The following is a 27,995-nucleotide window of genomic DNA, read 5'->3' as shown; positions in this document are numbered from 1 at the left end:
TTTGTCCATAGTCCCTTGAACTTCATCCTTGCCCAAGGGGTAGAACTCTGCAAAAATCCATTGATGTGGACTTATTGAATCTTCTTTGATCCAATATGTTATGGCAAGGACAGGTGGATTCTCTTCACAAAATGATCGTGATGTACCTCTCATGCTTCCCTGTGAACAGTCTAGTTGAAGGACCTGAGGTACACACAACAAAGACTATAGCAGTCGAAAACACCAACTTGCAAAAAAGAAGGTACCAACTTGAAAATTAAATCAATTTTACCTGACTACTTTGATTCTTCTGCTACAACCTCCACCTCCTTGCTATAAATATCATCAATGAAGAGCAATTGAAAAATGGTGGTGTGCATTTAGTGATGGGCTCTATAGGATACAATCTACCATCTCTCCATAAGTCAGTGTGCTTCTTTCCCTCTGATCTCATTGCTTCAATGGTAGAAGGAAGAGTTTAATAAACCCTATTTCTTTTTCAAAGGGAAGAATATTTAGCTTCCAACTCAACATGGATATGATAGATACCTCACTTAACAGGATTCGCAGCTACAATACCAAGCTGAAAGCTTGGATATGGAGAAGATAATGAATTGGATACGGTGCAGAGAAAGGTGTAGAGAAAGGACAAAATAAGCAGAAGAAAAATTTAAATTTGGACCAAAAGAGAAATTCTATGCTTTAGGAGGGAGAATGTTTGTGAAAGGGACATTCCTAGGAGATTTTAAAATGACACTACATGTGGAGCTCCAAAAAGTGACATCTCGTGTACCCTATCAAAAGGTGGAGTTTTTTCCTTGATTTTGGTTTGTTAAATTTCTTGTTCACATTTTCAAAAATGAAAAGCATTTTCTCGCTCTACCATTTTTAACAAGGCAAAAAAATGACGTCAAACTTCCCCTGATGGCTAAAAGAAAGGGTTACAAGTTATATCATCCACAATCAAAGCATATCTCGGCTTCTCGAAATGTTGTTTTTGTGGAATATTTAGTTCATTACTTGTTGTCGTGTACTAAAGAGACGGGTGTAAGCTCACAAGACATTTTTGGTACCTTGTTGCCTCTGTTAAATGGTGGGAATACAAATGTAAGTCCAAATAAGGCAAACATTCAACCTATACAAGTTTCAAGTGATTTCATAGATTAACCTATTTCTAATGTAGATGTAAATGATGCACTTGATGAGGACAAAGTTGAAACTCGGGAAGCTAGAGGGATGCCAAAATGGTTGGTGCATACTTTGCATGCCAACAAATTGGATACACTTTTGTCTAGTCGTACTTTTTTGGGTTCTCATCATGCTTCTTGAGCATTAGATTGCTAAGCTTTGGGTGTCTCAAGCATGTGTGACGAGGATGAACCTCTTATGTTTAATGAAGCACAAAAAAGAATTGGATGGTTGCTATGCAAGATGAATATGATGCACTTGTGAAGAGCAATACTCGGTCTTTATGTGACTTGCCTCTTGTTAAGAAGGCCATTGGTTTATAAGCTTATACGTAAGCTAGATGGTAATATTGATTTCTACAAGAAAAGGCTTTTGCAAAAGGCCATGCTCAGCAGGGCATTGATTATGAAGAAACATTTTCTCCCACTTGTGGTATGACTAGTGCTAGATTTTTTTGTGCATTGGCAACTTATTTTGAATTGGATGCATGTGAGTCAAACATCAAAACCGCTTTCTTGAATGGTGACTTTTATGAGGAAGTGTTTGTTGGGGTAAAGGCAATATGCCTCTTACTCAGGGCCGAACATTCCGACCACCCACTTATTAAGGAGCACTCTCTTTATCACATTGAGAGGATGCTCCACCTACCTCTGTTCTTTCTTCTTCTCCACATCATGCACCACTTGTGCTAGCACCACTCCCAGAAGGTCTTGTCAATTGGTATCAAAGCTTAGCTATGGAGATGCTCTCCTTTCTCGAATGACCTCCCTCTTCAATCAAAGCAAAGGTTTGGAGCCTTAGGTGAAGTACACACATAGATAATTGAAATAAACAAATTATTCTTTGTATTGCATAGAGGATGTAGCAAGTAAAGATATCACACAACAGGCAATTGGGAGGCACAAGGAGTAGAGCCCAATTGAGTGTGAGAGTTGAGCGTTTTTGTCCATGTATGCACTCACACACTTTCAAGGTGGTTTTTGGTTCTGATTGCTACGATTGCACATTCGTCATCCTAGGGTATTCCCACCAAGTGTCCTAGAGTTTTACCCCCCTTTCAAAGCCATTTTTGCCCTCAAAATCTCTATCTCAGCAGCACATCAAAAGATAAATTTTTAATAGCTATTTTGGAGCTCAAACAATCCTATTCATCACCCGAGCAAAAGTCAAAGACAACTTCTTAGCACCGACAGATACACACTCAGAAAGAGCTCGTAGTGTAGAGATTGGAGAGCCACACTATGGAGTTTGACACCTTTGTCCAACATTAGAGGCATAGCATCGACATACAACTCTACTCCACACACATACAACTTCTCTAGCATCCAGAGAGAGCATGGTGTGAGTAGAGTCAGATCAAAAACTTCCCAAGCACACACATAGCTTGAAGGCATAGGTTTTGTCAGAAAGAGCTCATAGTGTAGAGATTGGAGAGCCACACTATGGAGTTTGACACCTTTGTCCAACATTAGAGGCATAGCATCAACATACAACTCTACTCCACACACATACAACTTCTCTAGCATCTAGAGAGAGCATGGTGTGAGTAGAGTCATATCAAAGACTTCCCGAGCACACTACGAGTGGAGTCTTCGGACACAAACACAGGCATGCATGCAATTTTTTGCATCGTTTGCTCATAGATTGTGCTCTTCTCTCTGCACTTTTTAGAGAGGGTTTGACAACCATATGCTCTTGGCTTATGTATGCCACTATGCTTTTTCTGAATCGGATTAGGCTGGTTGTTATGACACACGAGTGTCTTTGAGTGGTTTTTGTTTCATTCTCGGCAGTTCATGCATATTTTGGTTGAGCAAGAAGCAACCTGTTGTGGCGACCTCTAGTTATGAGGCTGAGTATAGGGCAACTTTCATTGTGTGTGGCTCAAACACCTAATGGATGATTTGGGAGTTGGAAAGGAGTCTGGCACTCTCATCTACACTAACAATTAGAGTGCATTGGTAGTTGCAAGAAACCCTATCTTTCATGCTTGCACAAAGAACAGTGAGGTGCGTTATCACTATGTCAAGGAGAGACTCTCAGCTAGAAGGATATGCTTGGCTTATGTGCTGACACACGACAACCTTGCAGATCTGTTAACAAAGGCATTGCCTTGACATTAGAGATAAGCATTTCAGTCTTGAGAAGGAATTGCTTGAGAAGAGAGAGCAATAAGTTTTGCTCAATTAGAGCATTTTGCTTGAGGTAGGTTCTAATATGAGTTTGAGATTTAGGTAAAGGTTCCTTTTGGTTAAAGGAATAGTCTCTTTTGCTGATCTACATTAGAGATAAGAATTCCAGTCTTGAGAAGGAATTTCTTGAGAAGAGAGAGCAATAAGTTTTGCTTGATTAGAGCATCTAGCTTGAGGTAGGTTTTAATATTAGTTTGAGATCTAGATAAAGGTTCTTTTTGGCTAAAAATAGTCTCTTAAGAGGATGTTTGATTTAATCATTCAGCTCAGTTTCTGCTACGAGCAGATAGCTCCACATATGAGTACCAAATTTAGTAATCATGCAAGTGGATCAGTTGGCCTGATGCAAGTTTAGAAAAGAAAAACATAAAAATTCTTACGAAGAGTTGTCTCATTGATGTTTTCAAGGAAGAAAATTGTCCTTCAAGGAGGGAGTAACGTCAATACCAAGGCAGGCCCAAGGGGGCCATGGCCCCTAGGCAAGGCCGGCTAGGTGTGCGTGTTCAAGTGCTCATAAAGATGGGCTACATGCCTATAAGAGGAGAGGGTTCGGTGGACAAGAGCATGCCTTTGTCCCTTGTCCTTTCAGCTTGCATTTTCATGGATGTGGCATTATGCAAGACTTCATTGTGGGGAAACAAATACATGGTGAGATGTCATGTGGGAGCTAGTGGAAAAAAGTAGTTGTGCTTACCAAACCCTTCGCTCCTTGTCTAAAGTAATAGGAATGGCATACCTCTTTCATGGCATTGTTTCTGCCCGATACCAGATTCGCATCTGAAGGGTATACATATATTTAGAGATTGCCTTACATATCCGTATAGAATTGTTTTTTGGTGTCGTGCTCTTTTGGAAACACAAAAGGGGCACGCTAGAGAACTCTTGGCATATTCAACATAAGCAAAATGAAGATTTCTCTAGAGTTGCAATCAACAAGCAATAAAACCTATCATGATGACACAATGTCGAATGCGGTGAAAGAAAAGAAAACACCAACATTATTTTACTCCTCTTAATAAAAAAATTAAATTGCTTGCTTTTTTTCTCAAATTTCGTCATCTTGTATGTAAAGTACAATAGTGATCCAATGTTGAAATGAAAATGACAAGGTACCAAGCACACTCCTATAAGAGTAAGGTCTAGAGATATTGAGTCAAGAAAGAATAACATTTGAAACATCACATCAGGAACAAGCTAGCCATACTTTCTCTTATTTTCGCCTTAGAAATGATCCTTTGCCAATGCTTGTCTTATCTTCTACTAGTGTTCTTGTTGCAAACCCACCTTTCATTTTTCTTTCTTTTTTGCAACGTGTTTATATTTTGAGTCACTTATTTATCTTTTAATGAAGGTAAATTATATCTAATGTAGACCTTTTGTGTTTATATCCCTCACATTTTAATTTCTTTGCTAGAATATCTTTTAATAATGTTTTTTGTGTACCCACCTATCATATTTCTTTTTCTGTTTGCAATATGCTTGTCTTTGCTTATTACTTTTTCTTGTTTTTTTGCTTGCTAGTGGCAAGGCTTTGGTTGTGTTTTTTAAAGCTTTGGATGTAAGCACCTAATGGCATATACTGGACATAATGGCTCCATTGTAATTTATTAGATGGAATCTTCTTCAGATTCCAAATATTCACCTCATGCGCCAAAAAAGAAAACCTGACAAACATCTTGCTTTGCAGCCAGGAAGTATCAAAATCATAACCCTCCTATACAGGAGATGCATTCTGAGATAAACTACTCCACCTCGCTATGGGAAATGACCTCTTGATGCCCCTTGCGCTATTAAAAAAATGCCCCATTTGCTCTTCTCTTGTTGTGAGTCTGGTTGCATGCTAGCTATCATAGCTCTCTCGCCACCTGCGTCCTCCTGCAACTTGGTAGTTGCTTCCTTTGTGGAATTTCCCTTGCTCGTCCCTGCCTCTAGCTGTGCCAGGTGTCTGCCAACTGCTCGTCCACCTATTGCTCCACCTGGCTGAGTTGAAAGCAAAAGGGAAAATGGTGCCTCGCTACCCGACAGTTCTGTCCAAGCTTTTCCTTTTCCTTTACTTCTCCTTCACTTTCGCAAAGGGTATTTAGGGAAATACCCTCTAGGGTAAAGGTACCAATAAGGAGGCGCGCATGAATGGCCAAGTGTGTGACACCCACTAGTAAGCACTCCTTGTTCAATAAGGAGGCGTGCATGAATGGCCAAGTGTGTGAGACCCACTATTAAGTACTCCTTGTTCAAGTAAAAGTGCAAAATTGTTACCATATACATGTGGTAGTGATGTGTGTGAACACACTAGGACCGCCAGGGCATTTTTTCCCTCTTTAGGAGGTTTTTTCCCCCGAGCATTGTATATACGTCCATCACTCTAGGGCTATCTATCTTTCCATTGCACACTAAGTAATACACTCTCTATTGTGTGCCTTGAGCTTCCTTCGTCTTCTCCAAGCTGTGTGTGTTTCTCTGCGACCCTAATTCCAACAATTGGTATCAGAGCAGGTTGCGTCCTCCCGGGCTTAGTCGCCAGCTGCTCAAGTACACGCCTGCTCACTTTCTTCGATTTCAGTGAGCTTTGGCAAGTGTTCGCAGGTCGACAAATATTTCTGATTTGGGCTCATTTCGGCCTCCGTTTCCACTATAGGCAGTACTGCATAGGCTATTTTGTCATTTTGTGCATAATTTCTGTCAATGTTGTTTTCTGCATAACAAGTGCCTTATAGTCTTCTATGGTTTGTGCTATATAGCAAGTGTTGTTCCCGCTACGTTTCTCCTATTTTTGGGTAGTTTTCACATAAGGTACAGCATTTACCATTGTTGACAACAACAACACAAATGTGTTCAAGATGTTTGTTGCTGAGGACAGGTTGGATGGGGACAACTACCCTATGTGGGATTATATGATGCAACATGTTCTTGTATCAAAGGGCGTCTAGAACATTGTGCAGGGCATTGATGTACGTCCTGGTTCTGAGGATGTAGGCGATGTTGAGGATGTTGCAGGTCTTGCTGCAAGGATTGCTGCTGTTAGAGTTGTTTTACATACGGCAGAATAAGCTCGTTGGGATGTAAAGGATGCACAGGCTCATGCATTGATTGCGTTGTCTGTGAAGCGCACCATTGTTCCTCACATCCGTTCAGCAAAATCTACAAAACAGGCTTGGGATATTCTAGCAGGTCTTTATGCAAGCCTCAATGAGGCTAAAATTGCTTTGCGTAAAGAGCTGGAGTCGAAGATTATGCATGAGGAAGATGATATGGACACTTTCCTTGCTAGTGTCAAGGATATCAATGAGCAACTTATTTCTGCAGGTGAAGTCATTTCAGACAGTTCCCTTGTGCATATTGTTCTTGATGCCTTACCAGATTCCTACCAAACTTTTGCTAATACTTGGAGACTGATGACCCAAGGAAATCCTGAAGTTGTCAAGTTTGATGCATTATGCACATTTCTGTTGCAAGAGTCACTTTCTAGAAAAAACAGGACTAGGCAGCGTGCAGTTGAACAGGCTTTTATTGCTTCTCAAAGAAAGGGTGGTAACAGTAATGCAGCCACTTCTTATGGTTCTGCTGCGAGTGGCAAAAATTCTCTTCCTAATGCTTCTGCTGGCAGCAATTCGTCTGGAAATTCTGGTGATAAGGGCAAAAAGAAGATGCGTTGCCATTATTGTAAAGCTAATGATCACTTGATCAAGTGTCCTAAGTTGAAGGCCAAAGAGGCTAAGAAGAAAGAGGGTGGTTCCATTGCAAATGCTGGTTTCACTACAAATGCAGCCATTGTTGAGTCTTCTGTGAAAAGGAGACTGTACTGCTGATGTTGATGAGAATGGACTTTTAGCGCAGAATGCACTTACAATCCTGTTGTCCATGATGCATGCTTGTCAGTTGCTGCAGATTCACATGTGTGATATTTCGACAATGGTGCTACAAAGCACATTACCTCACATCGTGAATTGTTTACCTCTCTCGAGTCTGTCCCTCATGGGAATTCAGTCACTTGTGCCAACAATGCCTCTTATCCAGTTCAGGGAGTTGGAAAGATTGTGCTTATTGTTGCTAATGGCAGTTCTTTCACACTTCTTGATGCACTTTATGTACCTGGCATCAAGAAGAACCTCTTGTCTGTATCCGCAGTTGCTAGACTTGGACTTGTAGTCAAATTTGTGGATGACAGATGTACAGTTCATGATCTCGGTTTTGGTGTTGAAATTGTTGCATCTGGCCTTTTGTGCCGTGGGCTGTATAAGCTCACTTTGTATGACAAGTGTGGACAAAATTTTGCAAATGCTGTTGCAGATTCAAGGGCTATTTCAGATGCAAAACTTTGGCATGCACGTTTTGGTCATTTGAATTTTGCCAGTTTGCTACGTTTGCAGAAATCTGATATGGTTTCTTCTTTGCCGCCTCTTGAAGCACCTGTCAAACATGTTTGTGAAGGTTGTATTTTGGGTAAGATGCAGCGTTCTAAGTTTTCGAAGGATGATTCAGTTCGGGCCACATGCAGATTGTAGCTTGTGCATAGTGATGTTTGTGGGCCCATGCAAACTCCGTCCTTGGGCAATTACCTTTACTTTGTGACTTTCATTGATGATTACTCCAGGCATGCATGGGTATTTCCGTTAAAGCGCAGTCCAAAGTTTTTATGTGCTTCAAACAATTTCTGGCTATGTTTGAAAATGTCTCGAAATGTACTATGGGCACCCTCCGTTCAAATCGAGGGGGGGAGTATATGTCTCATGAATTCAATGCATTTCTGGCTAGTCATGGGATAAAATACCAATGTACAGTGCTTTATACACCTTAGCAAAATGGTGTTGTTGAGAGGAAAAACAGGTCACTGACGGAAATGGCACAATGTATGGTCAAAAGTCAAGCTTTGCCGCATTCTTTTTGGCTTGAGGCCATCATGTGAACCACTTATGTACTTAATAGGCGTCCTACAAAAGCTTTGCAGTCTATTAATCCATACGAAGCATGGCATGATAGAAAGCCTTTTGTTGAGCACATGCGTGTTTTTGGCTATTTGGCATATGCTTTGGTGCCACAAACACAGCACAAAAAATTGGATGATAAGACTGTCAAATGTATTTTTGTTGGTTATAGTGCTAAAAGCAAAGGTTACAGGTTATATCATCCGCAAACAAAGCGTATTTTGGTTTCACGGGATGTAGTGTTTGTGGAAGATTCTGTTCAGCCCTTGCTGTCACGTACTAGAGACAGTAATGTAAGCTCACAGAACATTTATGACACTTTGTTGCCTCTTTTCAGTAGTGGAAATACGAATGTAAGTTCCAATGAGGAAAATGAATAGCCTATGGGGGTTTCTGAAAATGTTACAGATCAGCCTATTACTGATGCAGATGTACATGATGTAATGAGGAAAGGGCTGAAAATGAGCAGGCTAGAGGTATGCCAAAATGGATGGTGCACACTTTGCGTGACAGTAAATTGGATGCACCTTTGTCTAGTCGTACTCGTTCAGGCTCTCGCCATGCATCTTATGCATCAGATTGTTATGCTTTGGCTGTGTCTAGTTTACATGATGTTGAGGAGCCTCTGTCTTTTGATGAAGCACATAATTCAAAAAATTGGATGGCTGCCATGCAATCAGAATATGATGCACTTATAGAAAATGACACATGGACTTTATGTGATTTGCCTCCTGGCAAAAAGGCCATTGGTATGAAGTGGGTTTACAAGTTGAAACGCAAACCGGATGGTGAGATCGATCACCATAAGGCTCGACTTGTTGCAAAGGGTTATGCACAACAAAAAGGCATAGATTATGAAGAGACTTCTGCTCCCACTTGTCGTATGACTACTGTGCGTTTTCTATGTGCATTAGCAGCTCATTTTGGTTGGGATGTACATCAATCAGACATTGTTACTGCTTTCTTGAATGGTGACATATTTGAGGAAGTTTATGTAATGCAGCCTTACGGTTTTGTCATAAAAGGACAAGAGGACAAAGTGTGCAGATGTAACAAGCCTTTGTAATTTTATGCACTTTAAGAGAGCGATACTTACCAAGAAATGGTAATGATGAGAAAGGAGAATTGGGAGGGGGGAGGAAAGAAAAGACAATTAACACTAAACGCGTTTCTCTTATATAAAGCTCATCAGTAGTGCTAATTTCTTTACAAGGAGTGGGGGATATAAATAAGGGTTCTGGGTTACAAACCCAAGGTGGGTACGAAAGGTGAGGACTAAGAGGAGGATAGAAAGTTTTGAGGTACCCACCAATAAATACTGGTATCTTTTGGTACACAAAATTAAAAAATTACATAGTTTGGTATGATGTGCACCCTTTGGAAGTTAACAACAAGGAAAGAGAGTCTAGAAAGAAGGATAAAGGCATAAAGTGCAAAACTTGGGGGGAGAAACATTTCAGAGAGGCCCAAACATTTATGGGGGGAGGGGGCTGGATATACCAAAACTATATTAATGGTTCAAACCCAGAGAGGGTTCCAACATAAGAGGGGGGGGGGGGGGGGGGGGGGGGGGGGGGGGGGGTGTTTGTTATAACAAAGCGATCAAGGAGGGGTGCGAGAATTGGGGGTTAGCATTTTTCCAACATTAGGCGCATTAAGCCAACAAATAAGAGGTTTCGGGAGGTGGGATAGTTCGGGTGTGGTGTTCAGTTGAAGCGTGAGAGATTTAATCAAGTTAGGAGAGATATTAAGATTGTGTGCAAAGGGTGAAAATGGAATTTTGATCACTAAGGGGGAGTCTTTTGCTTTGGGTTTCTTGATTAGGAGAGAGTCTCTGTTATTGTAAGAGATAAGGGAGAAACATGTTTGAAGGAGAGCTCGGGGGTAGCCCCTTTCTCTAAGTCTTTGGAAGAATTGGGCACGAATGGTAAGGAAGCCCTTCAAAGAACTCTCTCTAATGATGTATCTTTTCAGCTCTGCAAAGATGAACACGACCTTTTGGTGTGTGGGGTACCAAGATTGCCAGGGAATGTAATTGTAGGAGTTGAGACTTTTTTGAAAGCAGTGAGAATCAAGAATCCTTGAATGAGAAAAGGAGGGTCCTTTGAAAAAACGAATGTCAAGGATGGAAGCTTCTATCGCAAAAATGACCGAGAAAATTTTGATATGGTTTTGGAGTGGCGAACCATACAGATTGAGGATTTTTTCAAGGTCGAGAAGGGAGCCCTACCAAATGCCAAAGGCATCATCAATGAATCTTTTGTAATAGAGGAGAGAGGGATGGGAGGGAAATTTGATAATGTCCTCTAAGTGACAAAGAAAGAGGCAAGCATATACGACAGCAAAATTGGAACCCATGGCAGTCCCTTTGATTTGGTGCCAACAATTCCCTTGGAAGGAGATGTAGTGGTGGTTTAGGACAATAGAAGCCAAAGATAGGATGAGATTCGTTTTGGGTGAGGAGAAATGGTGCTGGATAGAGATAGAGAGGGCAAGCAAACCTTGTTGAATGGGAATGCTAGGGTATAATGATTCCATATCAAACGTGAATATAAGGACATGGGAAGGAAGGACAAGAGATGAGATATCCTTGACAAGTGAAAAAGAGTCCTTAAGGTGTTGCTTCTTTGTGAGAAGAATAGGGAGAAGCTGGATGTGGAGCCATATAGAGGCATGCTCCAAGACATATCCCCTATATGAGCAAATGGGACGCCCTACTAGGGAAGGTTTGTGGATTTTAGGAAGCAGAAACAAAAGGGCAAGGCTTGGGTTCAGAAGAAGGAGGTCTAAGGATGAAATCTCTCTCTTTAGAGGAAAGAAGAGCGCAATTGATAATAATGGAAGAGAAAAGAGAGGAGACAAAGGAGAGGGGAGCTGAAGCCACGGGGGTGTAGGTAGAGGAGTCTAAGAGATGCTTAAAGGCTTCCTCTATATACCAAGTTTTGGATAAGATGACAGGTCCTAAATTTTTGTCGGCTGGTTTGATGATAATGGAAGGATCATTTTTTAAGGAAAGGAGGGCTTTCTTTAGAAAGGAGGGGGGTGAGAAGTGAGAAGAGAAAGAGGTTTTCCATAAGGTGTAAATCTGTGAAGAGAGAGAGATGAAAATATTTTTGAGATTAAGAGAGCGAGCGGGTGGGTACCAAGAGGTATTGGGGAGGGAGAATGGAGTTGAGGGTGGGGAAATGTCTTTAAAAAAGAGCTTGAGTTGATAGTTTCTTTCCAAGTTAGAGAAAGAGTGCAAAAGAGAGGAGAGAGAAGGAGGGGAGGGAGGAGGAATATATTTGAGGCCTAAACCAAGGAGCTTCTTTTCGTGATGAGAGAGAATACAACTAGAGAGGTTGTGGAAAGCTAAGTTAGTGACTTTGTTTTCTAACTCATAAATCTTTTGATTTCCGAGAATAATCACCTTAAAAAGAGAAGGGTTAGTAAGAGGGAGCCAATATTTGTATCTTCTTTTAGCAACACCATAAGGGGAAGGAGATGAACGGGGTGCAGTGGGAAAGTAGGTTGGTGAAAAGGGAAGAGGGGTCCAAAGAAAAGGAAAGAGGGGAGCCTTATACACCTTAGCAAAATGGTGTTGTTGAGAGGAAAAACAGGTCACTGACGGAAATGGCACAATGTATGGTCAAAAGTCAAGCTTTGCCGCATTCTTTTTGGCTTGAGGCCATCATGTGTGCCACTTATGTACTTAACAGGTGTCCTACGAAAGCTTTGCAGTCTATTACTCCATATGAAGCATGGCATGATAGAAAGCCTTCTATTGAGCACATGTGTGTTTTTGGCTATTTGGCATATGCTTTGGTGCCACAAACATAGCGCAAAAATTTGGATGATAAGGCTGTCAAATGTATTTTTGTTGGTTATAGTGCTGAAATTAAAGGTTACAGGTTATATCATCCGCAAATAAAGCGTATTTTGGTTTCACGGGATGTAGTGTTTGTGGAAGATTCTGTTCAGCCCTTGTTGTCACGTACTAGAGACAGTAATGTAAGCTCACAGAACATTTATGACACTTTGTTGCCTCTTTTCAGTGGTGGAAATACGAATGTAAGTTCCAATGAGGAAAATGAATAGCCTATGGGGGTTTCTGAAAATGTTACAGATCAGCCTATTACTGATGCAGATGTACATGATGTAATGAGGAAAGGGCTGAAAATGAGCAGGCTAGAGGTATGCCAAAATGGATGGTGCACACTTTGCGTGAAAGTAAATTGGATGCACCTTTGTCTAGTCGTACTCGTTTAGGCTCTCGCCATGCATCTTATGCATCAGATTGTTATGCTTTGGCTGTCTAGTTTACATGATGTTGAGGAGCCTCTGTCTTTTGATGAAGCACAGAATTCAGAAAATTGGATGGCTGCTATGCAATCACAATATGATGCACTTATAGAAAATGACACATGGACTTTATGTGATTTGCCTCATGGCAAAAAGGCCATTGGTACGAAGTGGGTTTACAAGTTGAAACGCAAATCGGATGGTGAGATCGATCGCCATAAGGCTCGACTTGTTGCAAAGGGTTATGCACAACAAAAAGGCATAGATTATGAAGAGACTTCTGCTCCCACTTGTCGTATGACTATTGTGCATTTTCTATGTGCATTGGCAGCTCATTTTGGTTGGGATGTACATCAATCAGACATTGTTACTGCTTTCTTGAATGGTGACATATTTGAGGAAGTTTATGTAATGCAGCCTCACGGTTTTGTCATAAAAGGACAAGAGGACAAAGTGTGCAGATGTAAGAAGGCTTTGTATGGGTTGAAGCAATCTCCTCGTGCTTGGTATGAGAAAGCTAACACTCATTTGGTTAAACAAGGCTTTCGTAAGAGTCCAACAGAAAGCACATTGTATGTAAAGTGTGAGGATGATATACTTCTCATTGTGGTTCTTTATGTAGATGATTTGCTGATCATTGGACCAAAAGACATATTGCTGAATTTAAGGCTGATTTGAATGCTACTTTCAAGATGAAAGATTTGGGGCTATTGCATCATGACTTGGGTATACAGTTTAAGTAGTGTGATGGTGATATTGCCTTATGTCAGAAAAGTTACATAGAGACATTGCTATGTAAGTTTGGACTTGATTGCAAGCCTATTGCCACTCCCATGGAAACAGGTTTGAAGTTGAGTCTACATGATGATGGCGATAGTGCTGATGTCACTCTTTACCAAACTGCTGTTGGCTGCCTCATTTATGTATGCAACACGAGGCCAAATATTCAGTTTGCAGTTTCACAGGTCAGCAGATTTATGCATAGCCCAGGGTCTAAGCATTGGCAGGCTGTCAGGATTTTCCGCTACCTTAGTGGCACTTTACATCTTGGCTTGTTTTCGCTTAGATTGGGCTGGTTGTTTTGACACGCGAGTGTCCACAAGTGGTTTTTGTTTCATGCTTGGTAGTTCATGTATATCATGGTTGAGCAAGAAGCAACCTATTGTGGCCACTTCGAGTTGTGAGGATGAGTACAGGGCAGTCTTCAGAGCTACGGTTGAGTGTGTATGGCTCAGATGCCTTATGGTGGCTGATTTGGGTGTTGGACAGGACATTGCCAACACTATCTACACTGACAGTCAGAGCGCACTGGCAGTTGCGAGAACCCAGTTTTTCATGCTCTCACAGAGCACATTGAGGTGCATTACCACTATGTCAAGGAGAGGTTCTAAGCAGGAGAGATCAGCTTGGCTTATGTGCCAACACAGGACAACCTTACAGATCTTTTCACAAAGGCATTGTCTCGTGAGAAGCTTAAAGCTTTCCGCAAAGCTTTGGGCTTACTCCCCTTTGTGGACTGATCATGTCCTCAGGGCATGGCACTTCCCTTTACTCACGTGCCAGCTCTCGTTCACCGCATCACTCCTGGGGAGATTTGTTACCATATACATGTGGTAGTGATGAGTGTGAACACACTAGGACCGTCGGGGCATTTTTTCCCTCTTTAGGAGGTTTTTTCCCCGAGTATTGTGTATACGCCCATCACTCTAGGGCTATCTATCTTTCCATTGCACACTAAGTAATACACTCTCTACTGTGTGCCTTGAGCTTCCTTCGTCTTCTCCAGGTTGTGTGTGTTTCTCTGCAACCCTAATTCCAACAAAAATTTGAAAAGGTGATTGGTTGAGAGTCTATCTTTTGTGACCTTCTTTTGGAACAAAAGTGCCAAAATACCAACTTGCACAAATTTCTAAAAAATATCAATGCTGGTCTTGAAAAATGCGCCTTGAAAAGACAAATCCAAGTATATCTCCACATGTCAGACTTGCATCGAATAGCAAAATCCCCCCAAAATTACCTCTTTTTTGTTAGGTGCATGTATACTAGTACCTTTATCCTAATCAAAAGAAAAAAAAGGTGAAGACTTTACGGTGGCCTCAAGAAGGCATCATTTTTTCGTCTAATAAATGATTATTAACACACATTTGACATGTTAATGGACCTTGTATTCGTGAAAAATGTGTCTCAGCTTAATATTGTGCCGTTTTCAATTTCAAAAATATCAATTGAGAGTAAGGGGAAAAGGAGAATTTTTACCCCAAAATAGAGAAAAATAATATAAAAACCTGAAAAATAAATCTAATTTAAAAAAAATTCCTCTTAGCAAACTCAAGAAAAGGAGTTTTATATGTCTGAAAAAATGATATTTCTTGAACACTTTAATGGAGAGAGATTAGATAGATAGAGAGAGAGAGAGAGAGAGAGAGAGAGAGATGCACGTGTACACACACATGCGCATTTTTATAATGAAAATATTCAAATGAATATAGTAAGGCATGAAATGACTTGAAATGTCACCTAGAAAAGTTAATGTGAGGGTGACCATTTGATGGTGAAAGAATTGCACGTTTTTCTCTACCACTTTCCTATGGCCTTCTTGGCCAAAAAGATTGAGCCACGACTTACATTGTGGATGGGTTCTCGTGATTTTATTTAATTTTCTTTCCTATAAAGAGTTGAAAAAAGGAAAGTGTTTGGAGATGTTTGAGAGAATAACAAGCGGTGTTTTAAGGGCTCGTTCAGATTGCCCAAGAAGGTGCACTCAACCGAAAAGCCTCTTCCACCTTCGAGTTCAGACTGCGTATGCTCCCCTACATCACAAAGCTGACACCACTCAAGGCATCCAAAGGACTTCGATAGGTTGCAGGTCAAAGCTCAACCTGCAGAGATTGCCTTCCGCCATTCAACAAGCTGGAAACCTTTGTGTCCGAGGGGGCAGTGCCACCCGCTACTAAAAGGATGTGTCCGGAATAGGGTGAAATTTTTCCCCGCCAACGAGTGCTTTCCATGAAAGCACTTCGCCTCTGTCTCACTATCTCAGCTACTTGAGCAGGCAGTCTGAATGCTGCTTAAGAATTTTGGAAAAATTTAAGGGCATTTTTATGAGGGCTATTTTGGGAATTTTTATGGAAGTTCTGAGGTGTATCTTGGTAATTCTCCCATTTTGAATTTACTAGTACGGCCGGCTGCCTTCGGCGGCCTCTCTCTCTCCCTCTTTATCACGTGCAACTGGGCTTTTTTTCGTTTTGGACTTTAGCCTTCAGGTCGCAAATTGCAACACGTGTAAAGGGGAGCCCTTCCGCCATATTATGTTAGTAGATAGTATAGCAGCTCAATGTATCATTCACGATACTGTCGTAAAGAAATCCAATTTCTTTACGGGCTGCTACCTCTAACAAAAATCCACGTCAGAGTCGATTCCCACCCCCCCTCCCCCCCCCCCGGTCACTAAATGACACCACCCCAGGGAGGTGGGATCAATGGCCAACAAGTAGGCGTCGCGAGGCGGGTGCAATCCAGGCCGTCCGATCGACATTTAAACTAGGTGTGGACTAAGCGTGAACTCGGAGATATGTGCACCACACCAAATTTGGTGTGAACTAGGTGTGAACGGGGGAGGGCTTGCACACCACACCAAATATGGTGTGAACTCAGTGCGAATTAGGTGTAAACTTGTCCGTGACGCCGTGATCTATAAACTTATCCCACACCTACCTTCCAACGACAATCCAACGGTCACAATCAACCGGTGATATCGTGAGCCATTGATCCCACCTCCAAATGGAGGTGTCAATTAGTAACGCAGCCAACACCCCCTCCACTGCCGCAACTTCGTCGCCCCTCTGCTGTCTCCCCTTGCCGCCCACCGGGGGCTGACGCCCCCTCCTTCTGGGTCATTCTCTGCCCTCTCCTGCCTCGTGACGAGATGCATACCTGCAACAAACAGGCAACCATAGCTCATAGGGAACAACGCCTATGAGAGTGCATGTCACCTGCTGCATATAATTAGAGGACCAAGCCTGCAAGCTTCCACGAGAGAGAGAGAGAGAGAGAGGGGGGGCGCCGAGCCCCCCCTCCTTCTGGGTCATCCGGGTCATCCTCTGCCCTCTCCTGCCTCGTGACGAGATGCATACCTGCAACAAACAGGCAACCATAGCTCATAGGGAACAACGCCTATGAGAGTGCACGTCACCTGCTGCATATAATTAGAGGACCAAGCCTGCAAGCTTCCACGAGAGAGAGAGAGAGAGAGAGGAAAGCTGAGAAGATCTGTCGGCGCCTTGTTCTGCTTGTCACTGTTCGCCATTTGCAGACCTATGGACGACACCTGAGCGCGCATGAGAGAGCTGGAGGAGTGGTGTGTGATAGACAGAAGGAGAGGTCGACGTGCATAAGGCGCAAGGCAAGAGAGAGACATGTAGCAGTTAACGAGGGAGAAAGAGAGAGATTGGAGGCATGCAAGCCACCCGTAAGGAAAAGCGGAACGCAACTCTCTTCTCCCTTATAGTTACCCCTGCCAGGCTGCCACTTCATCCTCATCCTTTCCCATCCTCTCCAGTGAATCCTCTATAGATTCCCTCTGATCAGTCATTTTTCCAATATCGGCCACACCTACTACTAGGTGGGCGTGGCTATGGCGCTATCACGCTCGTACTCGCAGGTCGCTCTTGAGTCTCGACCAAAAGAGAGGTCACAGGCGTCATGTCAACACACAGTGGCAGAGGAGGAGGAAAGGCCCCAACAGAAGCGACAGCCAAAGAATCTTGCTGGCTTGTGCGGAGGAATAATTCCCCTTTTTCTTTATCGCGAGCTCAGATACGATGCTCCTTCGTTGGCCCTGTTTCATCCTTAAACATCCTCTTCCTTTGGGTTGCACGCATCACAGGTACTGCCTTTTCTCTCCTCCATAACAATTTCTCTAGTACCAATGGCACTTCTACCTACACGTGTACACATAGCTGAATATACACTATGCATGCATACGCACATTACATGCATGCAGAGACATGATGTGGTTAGAACCTAAGATTTACATTTGGATCTGCAGAACTATGGAGGTTAAAATGTCTTTGGAAAAAGATGCAGCATGGTGGGTCGAGAAGACCAGTGTCACCAAGGTGAAGCAGCGGAGGCTAGAAGTTTCACCTCCACAGCTGTTGAGGGTACTTTTACAATGTATTAGACAATGTGAACGAAAGAAGAAAATCATGATGGAATTTGTGGTACAAATGCACTAGGCCACTTTCCGTGGTTGTAATCTTTGTGGCAATTTTGGCATGGTTATGGTCAAGGCTCAAGCACGATCAAGTGTTCGAACTGGCTTACATGCATGTCGTGTGTGAATGCTTTCAGATTGGAAGCAGCAAAGTATTTCTATCTAGAAGCGGCTTATTGGCTTACATGCATTGGTCTTGGAGTCGATTTATGTTCCCTGTGCTTATAAGCGTATGATGATGATATGCCTTTGTTGTATCTATCTAGTTGTCCTATTCAATGTGGCATCCTTTTTGAGCATTTCTGAAATGATTTGACAATGACACATCCCATTTCTGCGTGTTTTATGCTCATTTGAGTACTATATTCAAAGGCAAATAAAGGTGTCATGAAAGGTTTGTGAACTTTTACTTTTACAACTGATCATCGTGTTTGTGTTTTGTTTTCCTAAAGTTTATTGAAGGAAGAAGAACACAGAACAAGTTTGTGCTTAAGCAATGCATTACAAGTTATTGTTATGTTTAGCACTTTCCTATTCATCATAATCATTTTGGAAAATTTTTATTGACAACTGTTGAGCTTATTCCATCCGTGGTGTGGTTTTGTAATCTCAATCTTCTTCTGTAGCGACCTTAACTCACTGTTCATGCTGCCATACCTATCCTCCCTTCAATCGTATATCTACAGGTTTGCACCTACTGTTTTTGTGTATGCCCGTGCATATACACTCTGAACATAAGTGCAGAAACTCACGTGCACCATACAAAAATCAAGACATGCGTGCACCCTCGCATACAGACACATTCACACACAGTTGTGCATGCATGAAAGTACACAGAGGTCTCATCAGCGCAATGGCAAGCTGACATAGACACGGGCAATGCCATGAACCACGAGTCTTGCCCTACCCGACAACGCGTTATTTTTCCAGCATTTGTACAACAGCCAGCTTGGAGGAAGCTTCTGTATGTGCTTGTAAAGTCTTTGTGCTATATAGTCTTCATTATCTTTTACTGAGCTTGCCCAGATAGGAGTCGGTCAAAAATAAAAAAATGGGGGATATATCTCAGTGGTCAAGCAGTTGCAGCTTTTGCAGTCTGTCCAGTACGCGCAAAACAGTAAATGGCGATGATCTGGTCCGTTTCAACAGCTTCAGCACTGAACTTCTACCAACTCTGGGAGCTCGAAGCTATAGCTTTCTGTCCCTCAGCGGGAATGTTATCCTTCCTTATAATACTTACTACAGGTCTACTTCCTGTCGCTCTGCATTTTGAAAGTATTTGTATGGCTTGTCAACAACCAAAAGAGGGCGCATGATGCATCTCTTTTTGGTATCCAAGATGCATAATGAGGAACCTTGTTTTAGTTAATTTACTAGTACCTAGTTCTACAGCCACTATTGGGCACTGATGACGCTAGTAGGGCATGTCATAGTGTTAAATCAATACTATGCATGATGGAGCTGATGGTTATATTGACTTCTGGATGACTACTATGAGTCTATACCTTGCAGCACTTTCTTTTAAAGGTGAATCTGGACATATCCTGGATTCATCTTGATATATCTGTATGATTTCTTGTTCTAAGGTTGCATATTAACTCGTGAGTTGCCAGGTTCTTTGTTTGTCTGACCAGAGGGCAAGACCTCACGAGAATTTTCAATGTAAGGAGATTACAATGAGGGTATGATGTAACCAGCCTAAGAAAAAGGGAGCACTCTTGTGTTCAAAACTTGTGAAGTTCTTGCACAAGAATTACCCTTACCTTATGATTATTTATTCTCTAGCAAACTGGACAAAACAATCTGTTTGAGCCTGCAGCTACTCACAATGTCAAGAACCTTCTGCAGTTACTTACCGAAGTTTAAAAAAAAGAAATATACGTGCAATAACAGGTATCACCCAGTATTGGGCACTGATGATGTTAGTGGAATATAGTAGTATTCAGTCAGCACTATGAATGATGGAGCTGATGGATAAGTGCCATGAGTTTATACCTTGGACTTCTTGAAGGTGTATCCTAGATTCATCTAGGTTTTAATGTATCATGTACGTTGGAATATCTGAAAGACATATGGGATTGTCTGTGCATTTTGATAAGATGTTTATTTGTGCTTTGCTCACTATATTCATCAGGCAGTAGTGAGTCCAAATATTTCGTGTCATTACTAACAGAATAGTGCTCAGATAGCATTGATTATACAGAAAAAAACTATGTAAACAAAATGATGTTCCTATGTTGGTTTTGATAACGTCCATACTCTTGTTGGCATGCTGAGAAGAATAGTGCTCAGATAGCATTGATTAAACAGAAGGAAATTATGTAAACAAACAGTTGTTGTCCTTGATGTTCCTATATTGCCATTGATTATGTCCATTGTCCATACTCTTGTTGACATGCTGATGTACAGCTTCTGTCAATGTAATGTGCAGATGCTGGGAAAACTTTCTTGTTCTTCTGGTTATATATACTGCTTGGATGTCACCATTTGAGTTGGGATTTGTGAGGACACATCTCCTGCCCTACATTGTTGCAGATTTTGTGGTGGATTGTTTTTTCACCGTTGATATTTTCCTTACGTTTTTTGTGGCGTATGTTGACAAAAGACCATACCTTCTTGTTACAAAACGGTCACAGATCGCTGCAAGGTTCAATTTGTGAATTTTCTTAAATCACTATGTACCTCCTTTTATGTACGAGATTTTAACTCTGTCTTTGTGTCCCTAGATATGTGAAGTCAGGCTTTGCAGCAGACATTCTATCCACTCTCCCTATACAGGTGCTCGTTCTCTCACGAAAGTCCAGGCAAAGCTTGATTTACAGTTTGCTTAACATGTTTCGCCTTTGGAGAATGCGGAGGGTGAATTGTTTCTTCACGCGGTAATGCAGCTTAGAGAAGGCTATTCCTGTCGTTTTGGAAGAGAGAGTGCTTTGAAGGTTATTGAGCCTTGTTCTCATGTTTTGCAGGCTAGAGAAAGATATCCACTGCAACTACTTTTGGATAAGATGCTTAAAGCTTGTCTGTGTGAGTCACTGAAACTTGACACATGGGTATAGTGCACCTTTGTATGTCAGCATTATTCATAACACTGCACTGGTGCTCAGTAGTATCATATTTATTTGTCTACATCCCCTGGATTGTGGCATTGCTGCACTGAACCCCTCAAGAGTCGTGTGGTCAGCAGGACGGCAGTCTGTGCAACAGTGGACTATTTGGCAGCCACTGACTTATCGAGTATTTGTGAGAGTAGTAAGCCGTTCTTTTTTCCTTGTTTTGGCCTTTTATTGTCCCTTATTGCCTAAGAAATTAGAGTTATGTGCATAGTGCAGAAGTAGAGGTATTAGGAGGAGATGATTAGAAAGCCAGATAGAAGTCGTCGTTGTCAACCTTACATGAAAAATGCACGTCCAATGCTCATGAAAGCAAAAAATAAACTTCAACATTACTCTTCATAGAAATGCTAATGACTTGCCGTGAGACCAACCATGTAGTCGCTTATTGTTGAGTATAGAGCAACCTCCATGTATACAAAGTGATGTTTTGCTTATGAACAAGTACGATCCATAAACTTTGCAAAACGTTGAAATAACCTCCTCGGCTGGTGTAAGAGGGTCTCAAGTTTTTTCTCTGTTAAAGCATATTGTTGAAAATAGAGTAGGCTCAGACTTGAATGACTTGGCTGGGTCCCGCTCCACCTTAGCTACCAGCTGCCTCATTGTGCCCACTCTGTATCAATATCTTATCAGTAGCAGGGTTAAAAATTTCACCCTTACTCTTGCGAACCGCTTTTATCATCCTATGTGATGGACTCTGTGGGCAAGAACACCTCCTTGAGCGCAGCTCCCAATCTGCTAATAGCCCATGTAGTCATCACAAAGTCATTGAGCGACTGATGTGTGCACCAGTTACCCTGTAAAGGCATCCAGAATTGGTGGCAGAAAGAAGGTAGCGGTCCATGCTTGTAATGGCGTATCGTGTTGTTTAATCCTACTCCAGTTTGAGGAGACACTGGTCTCTCCCAGATATTGTCACAGTTAGATTTCAAACTGAGCTAGAGTTGCGTGTAAGAGGCAAGCACTTGAATGAAGATGGGTTCTTAGTAGATTTGAGGTGTTTGCCTTTCCATAAAGGAGTCTAGGTCTGCATTTTATCTGTGCATGTGGATGCATGTGGGATGCTTGAGTAGTGTACATGCAAGCATCTAGGTATATTTTTTAGTCGTATAGCGGACATGCAAACTTCACATTGTGAAGTTTTCGTCCGAGTTACGACCAGTTGATATTGTGCTAATTCTTTCTATCTTTTGTGGTGCGTATGCCCTATCAACTACCTCATTTTTGTGCTAATTTTTTCGATTTAATGCTTCTTTTAGTGCTAGGCTTCATTATGGCTGAGTCTGCCCTTGATCTCCGGAGTCATGACAGAAACTCAGTACGTTGAACTTTGTGTTGATGTATGCTCATGTGTGCGTGCGTGTGGTTGTGTTGTGTTTGGGAGCATATGTTAGTACCTAGTTCTACACCCACTATTGGGCACTGACTACGTTAGTGGGAATGTCGTGGTATTTAGTCAATACTATGCATGATGGAGCTGATGGTTATATTGTCTTATGGGTGACTGTCACCAGCGTGTGACTACTATCTATCCTTTTTGTTGATTTCTTTCTTGTTATCTATTTACTTTCACTTTTTGGAAACACCCCTCAGGAAATCTAACTGCCCTACATTGCATAGCTAGTGTGGAACTGTCCAGAGGGAGTCCAGGCCTGAGGGCAAGAGAGCACTAAGGTTGGACAAGGACTATGGTTAGCCAAGTGGGGTCATTGACTAGCCAAAGTGGAATCCTTTGTTAGAGAGGCTACATTTCAGTTCTGGATGTGGCTGCAGTGTACAAAGAGGGTCGGATGACCTAGAAAGATACAATGGCAGCATCTCCTAAAATTTAGGGAACTGCTATTTTGAGACCTGAAAATGTGTTGATGTCATTACCTCCGGAATGACAAAGGGAACATTTTCTTGCTCTGTTGCAAAGTCAACTGACGCACCAGTTGAGATATTTTTAGCCGGGAATGCCCAAAGTCGGAAAATGTGCCATGTGGCACTCTGTGAGCATTTTGCTACTCCTGGCCAGAGAGGGGACGCCTAAAATGAGAGAGGAGGCTGATTTTCAGAATTTGTCACAGGTTTAAGAGCTATAGAGTGCTGGCTTTCCCTCCTATGTACAGTGCGATGCCAGGAGTGATGCCCTGCACGCTACGCACTGCCCTCTCTCCCCCCTTTGGCAGTTTGTTATGCCCCTCTAGTGGGCTCTTCATTTGACCAATGTATAGTTGTGTGGGTTCATGCGCGATTGCCGACGCAAGAGCCTCTTGCACAGGTACTGGATTAGCTAGCGGCTAATCCCCCCCGCAGGTACAGGTGAATTCGGAGAGGTTTCACGCCAGAAATCTCGTCCGATTCAAAGGGCAAGTAGCCCTACAGGTGCGGGAGCTCGAGGACTTGCTACGGATGCGACCGACATGCGAAACGGAGCCCGAAACAGTGAATTACAGCCTGCTGTGTATTTTTGTAGGTTTTGGGTTTTGGCCCTAAACGGACCCTAATACCCCCAGGAGGTTCGGGGACGCAAGGGGACCGTTGTACAGGTGATTTGGCGCATTTTCAGGGCATAAAACAGAGAATTCAGCGTGCTGCAGATTCTCGCCAGGTTTTGCAAAGTGCTCGTATGCGTCGGGAAAATCATTTAATGCGTGGGAATACTGATCGTGAAGGGTTCTAGTACAGTTATGTTACCGAAATCAAGCCAGAACAGTTAAAATTCAGCCAAGGTTGTGCGGGGCAGCTTGGATAGAACCATAGCGTTTATTCCCTCTTTTAAACAATAAAGAAATACCGAAAGGGGTGCCTAAGTTAGGGGCCCATCTGGTGTCGGTCTTCTCATACAGGTGCATTCTAGCATCTGTATCCCATTCCCCTCTCTTGTGTCACTATAGCGCAGGTATAATAGACGACTAATAATGGGTGAAAGCTAAATCAAGGTTTGAAGTAAAGTCTACCGCCCTTTTTGGATTGAACAGGCCGGTTTCATGGTTCCATCGACGGGATTAAATCACTTTTTCCCATAGAAGTGAGCCTTGGTCAGTTTAGGCTTGAAGACACAGGGGACCATAGACCAGACACAGGGAGTAGCAATTATGGCTGACAGACCAGATGATGTGACTGAAGAGGTTTCCTCTTCACAGGGTCAACAGACACATGAAGTGGGTGAGTCCTCAAGACCACCACAGACAGATGACGATATATTCAGGACCCAGTTGGCTACTGCTGTGGCTATGTTCACACAAGTAATGCAGAATCCGAGGTTTTTAGCCTTTCTGCAATCTCCTGTTCCGTCTCAGCAAGTTGGGTCACTGGATCATATTCAAAAGCCTGTTAAGGCTCGAGCACAGGTGATTCATACCGCACAGTCAATGGAAACACCTGTACACTTGACGGAGAACATGCAGTCTCCACAACCTGTGCCTAAGGTCCAAGAACAGGTGGCTGAGATGCCAATTTTTCAAGCTGTACCAGTTCAGCCCGCCACCTTTCAGCAGCCTATAGCTGGTTCTAATGGGCAGGGAAGCAACCTACAGGCTATGCAACAGGTCTTCCCACCACCTTCAGTACACCCTGGCTATTTTGGAGGTGGATCGGTATTCAAGAGCATGGCTGGTCATGCACCTGGAAATCAGTTTTATATGCCAGGAACAGTGTTTGGGGGTGCTCAAACGATGATGCCTAACCCCATGTATGGTGTCACGGGCATGCTACCAGGGTTTCAGAGCACTCAGGGCCAATTTGGGATGCCACAAGCAAATTTTGGTATGGCTGGAATTACAAATCAGCAGCCAAATATGGCTGTTTCACCAGCGTGTGACTACTATCTATCCTTTTTGTTGATTTCTTTCTTATTATCTATTTACTTTCACTTTTTGGAAACACCCCTCGGGAAATCTAACTGCCCTGCATTGCATAGCTAGTGTGGAACTGTCCAGAGGGAGTCCAGGCCTGAGGGCAAGAGAGCACTAAGGTTGGACAAGGACTATGGTTAGCCAAGTGGGGTCATTGACTAGCCAAAGTGGAATCCTTTGTTAGAGAGGCTACATTTCAGTTCTGGATGTGGCCGCAGTGTACAAAGAGGGTCGGATGACCTAGAAAGATACAATGGCAACATCTCCTAAAATTTAGGGAACTGCTATTTTGAGACCTGAAAATGTGTTGATGTCATTACCTCCGGAATGACAAAGGGAACATTTTCTTGCTCTGCTACAAAGTCAACTGACGCACCTGTCGAGATATTTTTAGCCGGGAATGCCCAAAGTCGGGAAATGTGCCATGTGGCACTCTGTGAGCATTCTGCTACTCCTGGCCAGAGAGGGGACGCCTAAAATGAGAGAGGAGGCTGATTTTCAGAATTTGTCACAGGTTAAGAGCTATAGAGTGCTGGCTTTCCCTCCTATGTACAGTGCGGTGCCAGGAGTGATGCCCTGCACGCTACGCACTGTCCTCTCCCCCCTTTGGCAGTATGTTATGCCCCTCTAGTGGACTCTTCATTTGACCAATGTACAGTTGTGTGGGTTCATGCGCGATTGCCGAGGCAAGAGCCTCTTGCACAGGTACTGGATTAGCTAGCGGCTAATCCCCCCCGCAGGTAGAGGTGAATTCGGAGAGGTTTCACGCCAGAAATCTCGTCCGATTCAAAGAGCAAGTAGCCCTACAGGTGCGGGAGCTCGAGGACTTGCTACGGATGCGACCGACATGCGAAACGGAGCCCGAAACAGTGAATTACAGCCTGCTGTGTATTTTTGCAGGTTTAGGGTTTTGGCCCTAAACGGACCCTAATACCCCCAGGAGGTTCGGGGACGCAAGGGGACCGTTGTACAGGTGATCTGGCGCATTTTCAGGGCTTAAAACAGAGAATTCAGCGTGCTGCAGATTCTCGCCAGGTTTTGCAAAGTGCCCGTATGCGTCGGGAAAATCATTTAATGCGTGGGAATACTGATCGTGAAGGGTTCTAGTACAGTTATGCTTCCGAAATCAAGCCAGAACAGTCAAAATTCAGCCAAGGTTGTGCGGGGCAGCTTGGAAAGAACCACAGCGTTTATTCCCTCTTTTAAACAATAAAGAAATACCGAAAGGGGCGCCTAAGTTAGGGGCCAATCTGGTGTCGGTCTTCTCATACAGGTGCATTCTAGCATCTGTATCCCATTCCCCTCTCTTGTGTCACTATAGCGCAGGTATAATAGACGACTAATAATGGGTGAAAGCTAAATCAAGGTTTGAAGTAAAGTCTACCGCCCTTTTTGGATTGAACAGGCCGGTTTCAGTGACTACCATGGGTCTATACCTTGCACTTTCCTTTAAGGGTGAATCTGGGCTTATCTTGGATTCATCTAGGTATATTTTTTAGTCGTATGGCGGACATGCAAACTTCTCATTGTGAAGTTTTCGTCCGAGTTATGACCAGTTGATATCGTGCTAATTCTTTCTATCTTTTGTGGTGCGTATGCCCTATCAACTATCTCATTTTTGTGCTAATTTTTTCGATTCAATGCTTCTTTTAGTGCTAGGCTTCATTATGGCTGAGTCTGCCCTTGATCTCCCGAGTCATGACAGAAACTCAGTACGTTGAACTTTGTGTTGATGTATGTGTGTCTGCGTGTGGTGTGTGTTGTGTTTGGGAGCATATGTTAGTACCTAGTTCTACACCCACTATTGGGCATTGACGACGTTAGTGGGAGTGTCGTGGTATTTAGTCAATACTATGCATGATAGAGCTGATGGTTATATTGTCTTGTGGGTGACTACCATGGGTCTATACCTTGCACTTTCCTTCAAGGGTGAATCTGGGCCTATCTTGGATTCATCTAGGTATATATATATATATATATATATATATATATATAAGCATTTATTTTTAAATTCAGATTCTTAAAGGTTTTGTTCACGTCAAATGGTGGAAAAGTCAAGAAGCCCACTTAAACCCTAAAAACATGGAAATTGCGTGAATCTGCGCTACATAGCAGGCTGGCCTGAAAATCATGCTGACAATGTTGACATGGCAGCAGCTGCCACAAATCACGTTGGCCTTTTGATGATGATTTCAATGCTAGCTTTTGGAGTTAAAGCTTTTGGGTAGCAGAGCTTTTCATAGCGATTGCTTTTCATGGTAGTAGTTTTTCAAGGCGAGGGGCCTCTAAATATGTACCGAGTGTCACAAACGGGAGCGCACACGAATATTCAACAAGCTAAAAATAAATAAACTTTCAATCAAAAGAGATGACGAAGAAGATCGCACAGTATTTGGGACTAGAAGATGGGTTGGTCCCCTCCTTAAAGAGAATTTGTATTATGGAGAATCTTTTTACAAGCACAAGAACTGGAGTGTCCCCTCCGTTCTAAGTCATCGGACTCGATGGTCCTTGTGCTCCGTTTCCGTTTGTACCTAGTGTGTGAAGCCCTACAGACCGTTCCTGATTCCGTTCCCGGAATCCCTGAGCATAGGCCGTGGCCTCTTTGCTCCTTCTTTGTGATGGAGTACTTGCAAAAGCACAAACACGAAACAACTCCTCGTATCACGAATTCACAATCGGTACCCGTCGCACCGAGTACGGGAAAGTGTACTCCGTGTACTGGCTTCGCTCGTTTACTTGCAGATTCCCGACAGAAGTGCTCCTTGCTAGCGCTGGTGCTTCAGTGTTGAGAGAGGGAGTGGGTTGCTTTTATAGGCTACTCCACCCGACAGGAATAGGGGGTGGTAGACCAGCTCGGAATAGAGGGTGGCAGGTAGCGCTAGGAGGAGGGGGCTGGCGGCTATATTGGAGAGAGAGAGAGAGAGAGAGAGAGAGAGAGAGAGAGAGAGAGAGAGAGAGAGAGAGAGAGAGAGAGAATGAAATGTCATTAAACGTCTTCAAAAGGCCAAAATGACCTATGAGACCAAATTGATACAATCCTTGTGGATTTAATCCAATGTCTGGGTACAAAAATAAAATGAAGTAAAGTGAAAGACTAAAACTAAAAGACTCAAATCGTTAGCGTGAAAATCATCATCATCATCATCATCATCCATGCCCGAGGATGCCCGGCATCGGGCGTTGTCCGAGAAAGTATTGCATCAGTCAGTGAAGAGCTTCGTCAATGTCTGCCTCTAGAAATAATCGTACTGGGCGTCTCCCAT

General features: G+C 42.8%; 1 protein-coding gene across 4 annotated transcripts in view; it reads left to right on the top strand.

Annotated features, from left to right (window-relative positions):
- The first annotated feature begins 16,389 nt into the window (after positions 1-16,389).
- Positions 16,390-27,995, top strand: part of LOC147418758 (potassium channel KAT3-like) — a 65,372-nt gene continuing 53,766 nt past the window's right edge. The window contains exons 1-6 of one of the 4 annotated variants that reach the window (XM_086506260.1): positions 16,390-17,447; positions 17,610-17,724; positions 18,808-19,022; positions 20,209-20,424; positions 20,504-20,656; positions 20,744-20,801. In XM_086506260.1, coding sequence (XP_086362386.1) covers positions 17,383-17,447; positions 17,610-17,724; positions 18,808-19,022; positions 20,209-20,424; positions 20,504-20,656; positions 20,744-20,801 — 822 coding nt within the window. In that variant the 5' untranslated portion in view covers positions 16,390-17,382. The other 3 variants (XM_086506257.1, XM_086506259.1, XM_086506258.1) reach the window with 3 other exon arrangements.

This window comes from Adiantum capillus-veneris, chromosome 29 (assembly GCF_014529385.1).
Source record: "Adiantum capillus-veneris isolate H3 chromosome 29, ASM1452938v2, whole genome shotgun sequence".
NCBI classification, from domain to species: domain Eukaryota; kingdom Viridiplantae; phylum Streptophyta; class Polypodiopsida; order Polypodiales; family Pteridaceae; genus Adiantum; species Adiantum capillus-veneris.
Note: the sequence above shows the minus strand (reverse complement) of the source record. Positions and strands in the feature narration are given on the sequence as shown.